At 39.4% G+C, this 12,083-nt stretch overlaps 1 protein-coding gene across 3 annotated transcripts in view; it reads right to left on the bottom strand.

Moving 5' to 3' along the window:
• ccser2 (coiled-coil serine rich protein 2) overlaps positions 1 to 12,083 on the bottom strand; it is a 350,893-nt gene that overhangs the window by 274,427 nt on the left and 64,383 nt on the right. For all 3 annotated transcript variants that reach the window (XM_033012715.1, XM_033012716.1, XM_033012717.1), the window contains exon 5: positions 7,492 to 7,582. In XM_033012715.1, coding sequence (XP_032868606.1) covers positions 7,492 to 7,582 — 91 coding nt within the window. The remainder of the gene's footprint in view (positions 1 to 7,491; positions 7,583 to 12,083) is intronic.

Below are 12,083 nucleotides of genomic sequence, written 5' to 3'. Positions count from 1 at the left end.
AATGCTCAAATTTATTTTTCCACACAGTGAAAGAGGTCATATTTCCAGCATCATCCAACAAGAAAGCAATTTCGAGCAGCAGTTCACACTAACACTATACAAGATCCAACTATATGGCATATATTCTGCATGCTTTTAAATATCGTTCCCTTCACATAATGGAGAAATTGCTTTTACATGTCACCAAATGCAAAACAGGGGGACGAAAATGTATTTGAACAAATATAATAATTTCATAACTTTTATTTACACAAAGAGCAGAGATAATGTGGAATCCACTGATATGAAAATTGTGTGAAGTAGATAAAATAGATCCATATAAATGGAGGCATGACGACAAAGGAAAATAATCAGGGTATGCAGAAGTAATCAAAGTGAGAGAACTCATGTGGATAGTACAAACATTTATGCCGAGACAAATCAAAATTCTTAGCTTCAATGTTGAGATTCCATACAACCCTGTGTCAGAAGGCTGTATTTACACATGACCGAAACACTTAATGGAAAAGCACATCTACAATGGCAGTAAAAAGATGACAAATTTTAGTGACCTTTTTTTAAAATGGAACAATACTGTGGCAATAATTGATTGTGACAAGAATTTAAATAGGATCTGGCCGCTATAGGTCATCTGGTGAAATACATCATTACAAGGGTCGTAGGCCCAAAATATTGACATTTTCTCTTTCCAGAGATACTGCTTGGCTTGCTGAGTTTGAATGTCATGATTACAGCAACCTTGAGATATCCTAGCACGATCTGCACTTCACAACGTCAGTCTATCCATTTCATCCACTCGTTCTACTTCCACCTGATTTAATCTGAAATACTGCCATTATATTTTGCGCTTTGTCATCATTCAGCTTCTGCAATTCTGATAGTAAACGCCCAAAAAATTGTCCCATCTCTATTCTGGCACCATACCCGATCACATTCAGAGTACGTCACGTGATATCTGACGTCAGTCAATGGAAAATAATAAAGACAACATCGTCAAAGGGTAGCACTTTTCTTCATTGTTGAAAACTCCCATATAATCCCGGTGTTCATCATTATTACCATGCTGAAAACTGCCCACTTTTTTCAACAAAGGTATATTTACTTTAGACCAAACCTTGATTTTAGTCATTTGGATCTGCCATATTTTCACTGTGAGCACTCTTTGAATGTCATCAGTTGCAAATAGTCCAAAACATAAGCTGTTGGAAGAACTCAGAGGGTCAGGCAGCATCTGTAGAAAGAAATAGACCCCAATGTTTCAGATCGGACCCTTTTGCAGACTGCTGTTTGACCCACTGAGTTCTTCCACCACTTAAGATTCCAGCATCTGCAGATTCTTGTGTTTTCATAAAATGTCCTTGTGCACTGAAAACAAATCTCTTGAAGATCTTGATTGGTTCTCCATTATTCACTCTTCCTTCACCCAGGATTTACAAAATTATATACTTTTCACTGTCTTTCATTATTAATTCTCTTCCATAATACATATTCTTTTGTTCGCCCACATCATTACCAGACAAGAAAGTACAATCTGTTCAGTCCACATCTAAGTGAGCCAGATCACCATCTAGTTTACTTTCGTTCAGAGAGCTTAATCTTTTTGTTTCAGTACAATGTTCTTTCAGCACTCGGAGGCAAATAACTTAATCCTATTCCAATATCAAATTTAATTTTGTAAACCCTGTATTCTGATGTTAATTACTTACTTAAATGCACATTTCCATCTGCACACTAAGTGATCCAATTCAGTTTTTTTTCCTATAATTAATTGGAAATAACAATGCTATAAGAATAATTATTTTTAATATTGAATGCAATTTGTAAACTCGGTTCTATTTCAAATGCAATCGAAGGTATTTTTTTCTGTCAAGCGAATCTTGTGCAGTTATAGCATTGTTAAAAGAGCTTGCATTTGTGATATTTAAGTCAAACTTTTCAACGACAACCTACTATCATTGACTTCACATGGCAAAGAATCAGGGCATTCAACATCAAAAATAACAATTGTGGGTATCAAAAATTTTAAGAAATAGATTGATTATGAAGATGGTATTCCAAAATAATTCACTGTCAGAATTACAATAAAACAATTATCTTCTGAGTTATTGTTCAGACATTTCATATTGCAAACTACATTTTCCACAGCTCTTAGCCAATGTTCATCAACGTTCATGTTCATAAAACCCCACAATGTTTTGGAGAAGATATTTATTTCTGCTCGCCTTGAACTTCTTAACTCCGTTACTTTTGATTTCTTCCACAAAATATAATTGAATTTTCTCTCCTAAAAATCTCAGAGACAATGCTTTCCCAGAAAGATTCTAGGTTGTATTGTCAATTTGATTAAAAATGCAGCTTCACTTCAAGAGTCAAGATTGTTTTATTATGAAATGTGCCAAAACAGAACAATGTAAGTCTTATTTGAAGTAGCACAACAGGTTTGTAAACACAGTACTCAATAGATAATATAATAAACAAAAAATATTCTATAAATCAAAAACAGAATATAGTGCAAAAATAAAAAATAACGCCTCAAGTCCCTAGGGCAACCAAGTCAGTTCATAGTTCTGACTTTAGTTGGAGTTTGTAATGTTCAATAGCCTGATGGTTGTTGGGAAGAAGCTGTTCCTAAACTGTCAGTACCATTTTTAGACTCCTATACCTTCTTCCCAATAGCAGGAGTGAAATGAGAGCTAAGCTAGTGTGGTGTGGGTCCTTGATGATGCTGGCTGATTTTTAGAGACAGCACCTCCAAAAAGTCCCTACAATGGTGGGGAGATCAGTACTCGTGATGGATCGGGCAGTGTTATCTACTTTTCTCCTTTGTCCCTAGGCGTTCGGGTTGCCGAACCAAACTGTGATGTAACCAGTCAATATGCTCTCAATTATACACCTGTAGAAGTTCGAGAGAGTATTCATCAACATACCGAATCTTCTCAATCTTCTAAGGAAGTAGAGGCATTGATGGATTTGCTTTATGATTGCATCAATATGCTGGGTTCAAGACAGACCTTCAGAGAGTTGTTGACTCTCTACACCACTGACCCACTGATGACAACAGGTCTGTGTGTTGGTCTTCCTCTTCTAAAGTCAACAATCAGATCCTTGGTTTTACTGACGTTGAGAGCAAGGTTGTTATGGAGCAAGACGGCAGAGGCAGCGGCAGGTACAATTACAATATGTAAAAGAGACTTGGACAGCTACATGGAAAGGAAGGGTTTGGGGGAGGGGGGAAATGGACCAGACATATGCAAGTGGGACTAGCTCGGTTAGGCAAATTTAATGGCATGAACGAGTGGGCTGAAGAGCCTATTTCCATGCTATGTAGTTCTGTGACTCGATGATTGGTCGTTAACATGACATAAACCAAAAGTATTTTCAGCTATGATCTCCTGTGGTTATAATTCAGTAAAACATTGGGCCAAACATTGTGCCATGTAACTTTAGACCAAGTCGGGGCATAACAGACATGATTTTTATCACGAGGCAGGTCGAAGAAAAAAATATTTATTTGCCTCTTTGCCTTGTTCTTTATGGGGCTGTCCCACTGCACGAGCTAATTCAAGAGTTCTCCCGAGTTTTCCCTAATTCAAACTCGGAGAATTACGGTAATAGCCGCTCGTAGGTACTCGGGGCTCTCGTGGACATTTTTCAACATGTTGAAAAATCTTCACCAGTCTTCCCGAGCTTACCGCGTTTCCCGAATACCTGCAGTTAGCGTCCCGAGCTCTGACGTACCCTCTCCGTACATTCTACGTGCTTACCACAAGTTTGATTTTTTTTTTAACTCGGGAGAGCTCTTGAATTAGCTCGTACAGTGGGACAGCCCCTTTACTGAGATCAAAGATAAGTACAAATAGCTGAGATATATAATAATTCCCTTTGCTTGACAATTCATCCAACAGTTTGTTTTTGTAACATTAAACAAATCTTGCATTTTCACATTTTGTCCCTCATTAAATAATTAACATTTGTGGACAGAACTGTAAAACAAAGTTCAGTCGCTTTGACCCAATCAGGACAGTGGAAATGCTGTTGAAACCCCATACTAGTTAGACCTGAAATGTTATCAAATGCAACATCCCCAAATAACTTGCATGGAGAACAGAAACAGGGCAGCATAAAGGATCAATGGTACAAATATTTCAAAGACAAGTTAAGAATAGTTTGAAAGGGCAGAGATAGATCAGTACTTGATAAGCACTACCATGCTTACCTTGTGGAATCTTATCAAATGCCTAGCTGGTGTCCATATAGGCAACACCTGTAGCTATAGCTTTGCTCTCATCAACATTTTGTCACTTTTTCAAAAAACTTAGATTGGTAAGGCACAATCTTCCACGTATAAAGCTATGCCGACTATCCCTAATCAGCTCCCCTTCTATCCAAATTCATATGTATATTATCCCCCGGAACACCCTCATGTAACCTGCCCACATCAGATATTAACCTCTTTTCTTAAACCTTTTATACGATTTCACAAAAGGAATTCTCCAAGATGTTTTGTCACACATCTTTTCTTAGGGCAAGTTTCTAAGTTTATCTCCTTGTGCAAGAGAATGAGGTCAGAATGAGAATGAGCTACCTTGTGAAACCTGTTGAAAATAATCTGAAATAAAGAGGTAAAGGATAAAATTGAAATGCCAATGCAGGGATATTTGTTTACACCCGCCCTTGTAAATTTTCAGACTAGTTTTTTCCCAGGACGATAACCAATAAGCCTTTACAGCCTTACATACATTATATCCATCAGTCATGGTCTCCATTTTGCTAGGTTTCATAAAAAAATACACACCAAATATATTTGTAAAATGTGTAATTGAATACATAAATAAAAAAATCTAATAACAACAGAGCTAATCGAGTGGCATTTCCATTCCTAATCTTTTAAAAGTGCCTAACCAAAGCTTTGATTTTATTTCCAGTTTATTCCATTTTCAAGAATTAGTTGGACCATAGAACAAAAATGTGCAACAAAAGATACAGTATTTTTAGACAGACAGTGCCTCCCAATGGCAAAGCAGCAGACTCTTCTAATTAGAAATGCTGTTCAACATCATACTAAGGGGAGAATGCTGGGACCGTGGCTGACAAAGGAAATCAAAGACAGCATAAAGCAAAAAACAGGCATACAATGTGGCAAAGATTAGCGAGAAGCTAGAGGATTGAGAAGCTTTTAAAATCCATCAGAAGGCAATTAAAATAACAATTAAAAAAAACAATAATGAGAAAAAAGATGAAATATGAAGCTAGCCAATAATATAAAAGAGGACACTAAAAGTTTTTTTCAGATATATAAAGAGTAAAAAAGAGGCAAGAGTGGACATTGATCCAATGGAAAATGATGCTGGAGAAATAGTATTGGGGAACAAAGAAATGGCGGATGAACTGAATTATTGTTTTGCGCCAGTTTTCACATTGGCAGATACCAGCAACATGCCAGATATTCAAGAGAATCAGGGTGGGCAGAAGTGAGTACAATCGCTATTACAGGTACACAACCTTTCATCCGAAATTCCGGAAACGGAAAAGCTCCGAAAACCGGACATTTGTTTCCAGGATGTCGTCTGCACACCAAAGCTCGTGTTAGGCGCCAAACTAGACCCGAAACGACCCACGGTCAACCCAGGTCTGTACTACTGTAGCTACTGGGGGTGGGGGGGGGAAACTTTAATTCTTAGTCCCCTACCTGGTTGGAGAGGCAGCATCCCTCCAAGCTGCTTCTTCGCCCCGTCCTCGTAGCCTACCATCGAAAATGGAGCGGCGGTTGGAGCTCGGACCCCGGCGAACTCGATCCCTGGTTCCGCGGCACTCAAAATCCAGCGCCACCCGTAGCCCCAGCTCCGCGATGTTGGGAGTCGGCGGCGGCGGCGCAGCGCTGGGATACCAGCGGGGAGCGGGCAATGCCTTACCGGGTCGCCATGCGGTAAGCTCTGGAGCGCTGTGGCCGCCGACTCCCAACATTGCGGAGCTGTGGCTGCGGGCGTCCGGCGGCGGGCCGCGCCGGTTGTAGCTCCGACCCCGGCGAACTCTACCCCTGGCTGCGCGGCACTCCAAATCCAGCCGCAGTCACAGCTCCGCGATGATGGGAGTCGGCGGCCACAGCGCTCCGGAGCTTACCACACGGCGACCCGGTAAGGCATTGCCCGCTCCCCGCTGGTATCTCAGCGCTACACCGCCGCCGACTCCCAACATCGCGGAGCTGGGGCTGCGGGCGTTGGGCCGTGGGCCGCGCTGGATTTGGAGCGCCGCGGAGCCAGGGATCAGTTCACCGGGGTCGGAGCTCCAACCGGCACGGCCTGAGAGCTACGAGTGCCCCGGTCTCCGGTCTCCGGGGAGGAGGCAGCTGCTCCAGACTTTCCAAGCCACCCGCGCTACCTCCCTCACCGAGTAACTGCCGGGATCGAGGCACAAACTCGCGACCTTGCGGCCACGAGCCGAGCACTCTACCACTGAACCACCCGTTAAACATCGTTAAAATCTACGCTAAAAATCTTCCATTCCAAAATCCGAAAATATCCGAAATCCGAGAAGTGTCTGGTCCCAAGGCATTCGGATAAAAGGTTGTGTACCTGTACTAAGAAAGTTATTAGGAAGCTGAAAGGTCTAAAGGTGGATAAATCACCTGGACTGGATGCACTACACCCCAGGGTTCTGAAAGAAGTAGATATTGTGGAGGCATTAGTTGGGATCTTTCAAGATTCAAGAATTTGCCACTATCATTGCTTAGTTCTTGATCACTTTCAAGAAGATCAATTGATTTTTAAACACTAAGTAAATAAGACAATAACAATGCATGATTTTAATAAAATGCTAGTGCAGGTCAAAGGCATTCTTATTTATTACGTTCAGTGCAAAATTGGTTAGATCAGGCAGATGGAAACATGCACTAGGTTATCCACATATGAAATAGATGAATTCCAGATCATCGAGGGACAAGGTCTATTTATGCAAAGTGCTCTAAATTCTTTGAAACAAATTAGTTCTGAAGTATATGTCCTGGTAAATGTACTCATTTTAGCTTGCATCAAACATTGAACAAAATCATTTAAAAAATTGGATGAATTCTGGATAAGGCTAGTGAAATGACTTATGTTATGTTCAGCATTGAGAGTGCTTCAATAATAAAAATCTATCACCGCTGTAATAAATGAGAATACTTTATTTAGATATCTCTTATTCTTCACCATGAATACCTCACCATTTGTAATTGTTTGCTTAAAGTGATCTCAAGTGTGGGCCCTGATGTACTACAACTGTGTTCTTTTCTACAAAGAAATGCATTTTTGTATTGCTAAAGATGTTGATATCACAAAAACACAGTGTAAGGAAAAGGGGGAATTCTTGCATTGAAAAGCAACAGATGTCACACAAGGCCTTAATGGCATTTACATGCATTATTTTCAGTTAAATATGCTGAAAATAAATAATATTTCTTTGGACAAAGCACTGATGAGTTCTGTTGAAATTGAGGAGAAAAGCTTCACTTACCCATTTTGCAAGGGGCATCCTCAGGCAGATCAACGTCTAACATGAGGTCATCTTCATCCAGATCACCCGACTCCAGGTTATTCAGAATATCCTACACAGGGATAAAAGGGTAAAAAATGCCTTAGAAAGGTGCTTATAGGGAAGCTACTTTTCCATTTAATCAGGCAGAAAATATATAAATAGAGTTTTAAAGCTGCTTAAATCATCATCACTTTTCACAGTCATGTTTCACTGAAAAAATCCTTCATGTTTTTTGTTTTATGTTAAAATTGTTGCATTTATTCTATTTCTCAACCATTAACCATAATGTAATGTTAACGTGGTTTCCAAACAGTAACACTAACAGCAATATAACATACTAAAATAAAATATCAATGGTTATATGTACCAGAGCTGCATTTTCGTTGGTTAAAAAGTAAAGACAAATTTCAAGAACTAGAAGAGAGGTCATTTTTTTCCTTTTCTTCAAGCATTAAAAATAATACTGGCATTGAAATAAAGCAGAATATGTTGCAAACACACAGTTTGTCAGATTGCATCTGCAGAAACAGGACTGACATTTCAAGTTGATAAACTTTTGACACTGCATTATTTTGCTTTAGACTTCTGATGTCACTTTGTTCTGTTATATTTTTTGTTGCTCAGACAACTCAACGCTACATTTAAAAATATATATTTTTAAATCTATTTCTGTATATAAAACAATATTGAAGGCAGAGGAGTTTAAAAGTCAACTACCTGAAATGTTATGATAACAGCGAAGACCTCTCCTCCCCCTTGTCACCTCTCTCATTTTGCCGTCCTATTCCATTAAGGTCAATGAGCACATTAGTATGGATTCACCTTTGTCTAAACAATAGCTTCAACGATTAACTTTTACAAAGTGTAGGTCAGGCATCAAAAGATATTAGAGTTTAATTCAAAAAGGTATAGCTTTTATCCTATACAAGGAGAAAGTGAATTTAGTCAGTGTGAATCACCAGATAATCAGTCCAACGTGATATGAAAGTAAAGGTATTGGAAGAGAGATTCCAGTATGCCAATGTGATAAAGGGTGTGTAATATAAATCAGTTGGGAAATGAACTAGAGAACTGCAATTGCCCAGTGTATAGTCTGCGGTTTTAAAGCGAGGTGTCTATTTTGCAGTAGAAAATCTGCAGCATTTTGAACTTGAATCAATATGTTCACCTTTTGTTAAATCAAAGGTAGGGAATTACATAAGCAGAAGATAGACACAAAAAGCTGGAGTAACTCAGCGGGACAGGCAGCATCTCTGGAGAGAAGGAATGGGTGACTTTTCGGGTCGAGACCCTTCTTCTGAAGGATAATTCAGTGCACGTCCAAGCAATGATCGGCATGAAATCTGATCTTGCAAACCAACCAAACATGTTTGCTTTCAAAGAATTGTTGGAGCCATGTACCCCTTTCTTGAATGCAATTTGATTGATAGCTGTCAGTTAATTACATTCATCTTTGATTGAGAAGATCCTTCCCAGCAGCAGGATCCTCAGGCCAGTAGCGTGACAGTCATTAACCCCCGACCATAGTGATAGTCAATGGGACCAACTTCGCAATCATCTCCTTTGGCTGCGGATGAGCGATTGCCCAAACTCTTGGATAAAAGGAACATCTGACTTGCCGCTGGCAAAATACTACAAGGCAGTAACATATCACACAGTGCTATTTACACTGTGCGCGTTTAGTTTTTTCCCCCATTGTAATCTTGGAGACTTTTGCTTTGGTGAAATGTAGGAGAGGTTTCTGGCGTCAATCTGTGGCAATATTATTTTATTGCCAGTGCCATTGTTCTCATCAGCCCTTTGTTTCTTTGTTGACGTCTTCTGTGGCTTTGTTCTCTTTGCTACTATCTGCCACATTCCTCTTGTTCTTTCCTGACTCCCTCTTCCATTGACTGGGGGTGTGGGTGATGGCACTTTGTCACACACCCTGAACTTGGCCTTCATCTGGTGCTTGCTGGTCCAGTTCCTGAAGAGAGAGGCTGCACCTGCAGCAGTGACAACGGAGCTTCATTCCCCTTCTCCCGCAAGTCCAGGAGCAGCTTCTGCCATCCTTTCTACTGTTTGAAGTTAACTCTGAAGTATCCATTACTTGGCAATAGATGTCCTTGGCCTCAATCTGTCTGGACTCCAGCAGGACCTTCTTAATGACGAGGTCCCTTGTGAAGGGGATTCCCTCAATGAGGTCTTTCACCATCATCAGCAGTGTGTTCCAGGTCCATTGTCCTCCGCAGATACCCAAAGCCACATCCATCCTGCTTGAAGTGAATTTCTTTGATCTACAAAGAGGCGTTAGTTGGTACCCAATTATCATGGATCCACTTATCACTCGGCTAACTGAGAACACAAACTACATTTGACCCGAGCCAAAAGGACGAGAAGCATCCTGGGAGATCGGCCTCCATGACCAACGATTCTTCCCTGCCAGTAAACTACAAGCAAAGAGGCTAAACTGGGCTTCAGTGGTGTCGAATAATTGCAAGCTCCATTCCTTGACCAGGATATTAACCCATCTACCTGTTACAATGGTTCAACAATTCAGGGTGAAGAAATGTCTTATTAAATTTCCTACTTAATTAACGGTACCAAAAGAGAACAAATTAGGTTTAAATCTCTTTATTGTTTAGTGCAAATTGGCTAGCACATTTGTTTTCCGATGGTTGACACCTTTGCATACCTAATGGTGACTTACTTCAAGGTAATAGATGTAGATTAAAGTTCTTTAACACATTTCTAAGTGGTAATAAAGCACACAAATGGAGCCATACATTTTGTGCTTTTACGTAGTTACTATAAAGTGACAGTGTAAAATACAGTAACACAAAGGATTAATTGGAAACAGAATCACCCATCCTCAACTACAAAATCCCAAACCTGCTTGAAAATGCTAGCTACAATAACAAGCACTCTTACAAATAAAGTGTTATAGACTTCAAATTATCCTCTTAACCTTGTTAATTGCCTTTTAACACATTCTCCCTACTTTGCCAAACAATGTTTCATATAAAAATGCTGGAAGTTACACACCAGAGATCATGATGAAAAGAGGAATGCATGGGACCACACAGAAATTGAATTTCAACAAGAGGTTCCAACCGTACATAAGAATATACACATTGTTGATCTCAAACTATGACAAAATCCAGCACTCTTGTTAGAGCTGAAGCCAATTTAACATCACAACTCTTATCGATTAAGTTTCTACCAACAGCATCCGTCAGCTGGATAATTTGTCAGTAAATACTGCTCTCCTTTCCCTCAGCAGATTGAACAAATCAAAATAAAGCTGATTTTGCAACTTACTTACAAAAGGATGCCACAATCAGCTTCAGATAATTGATTCCACCCAAAAAGGAGGCTTAAAAAGGGATGAAGTGCATTAACAAGTTGGATGCAGACTCTTCTACAAAACTTGAAAATGAATGTCAAATATCTTCTTTGAAACAATAGGAAAAGGTTGGGAAATGGTGAGGGGAGTAGACAGCAAAAAGCAAGAAATCGGTTTACATTTGTTAAAAACAGGGACGGGAAGTCAAAGAGTCTTTACTAAAAGCTGGAGAGAGATTAAGAAAGCATACAGTGTAAATAAAGGCCCCAGAAGTGATGAAAGCCTGTTTTAAAAAGTGGAATGAAATAATCACATCAAGAAATGTTTAAAAATCCCATATAATTCCTGACAGGTATTTGCAGAATATTTTTTCTACAGAGAGAACAACAGATTTCCAATTATTTTTTAGGAATAATCATATACCTAAAATGCATTAATCCCACCATTTCTTTTAGTATTTTAATCATGTGGCTTACATAAAAAAAACATTAGCCTCAATCTTGCTGAAGCCTGCTGTATCAGAACCTTAAAGGGGTCACAGCTTGCTAGCTGTAGTTGTTGCAGTAATCCTGTTTACTGGGGGGGGGGGCATAAAAATGACATCATGCCACAATGACAGGAGACCTTTCTTAACTGCCATTCTAAAAGCATCATACACGTAGATGTTGCAATTTATATTTTCACTGAATCAGCAAGTTTTACATTGATCAATGCTACCTTGTGAAATTTATATTTAGTATTGATTTTTGTTGAAGGTTTCACACATTAAATGTGATTGGTAATAGAATACTAAATATTCCAGCAAAAAAATTCATATCATATATACCTGGTCTTAAGAAAGTCACACAACACTGCCCAATATCCTGCTATGAAAACAATCTGAAGGATGGTGAGTGAAAAGAATTATTAAACCAGATGTCTCATGCAGATTTTTTTTTAAACATCAGCTTCGTTTCTATGCTTTAAATAAAATAGTTACCCAAAACATAACGGATGACCAAGGTATTTCTCTCTTACCAACACCTTTTATCAGTAATCTATCTAAGAGAAAGTGGGAAGGCAGATTAGCTCCAACTCTACGCTCTGTATTAAGTAGATTAAGGATGCTCACAATTTCTGCATCAATTTGCTCTCATTACCCTTATTCCCATTTCAGTAATCCTCCAACCTTGCCAGACCAATCACTCGCCCTTCCATCTCCAACATCACCCCACAATCTACCCCACTATTTCCATCAGTCTTTTAG

Source organism: Amblyraja radiata, chromosome 37 (genome assembly GCF_010909765.2).
Source record: "Amblyraja radiata isolate CabotCenter1 chromosome 37, sAmbRad1.1.pri, whole genome shotgun sequence".
NCBI lineage: Eukaryota > Metazoa > Chordata > Chondrichthyes > Rajiformes > Rajidae > Amblyraja > Amblyraja radiata.
Note: the sequence above shows the minus strand (reverse complement) of the source record. Positions and strands in the feature narration are given on the sequence as shown.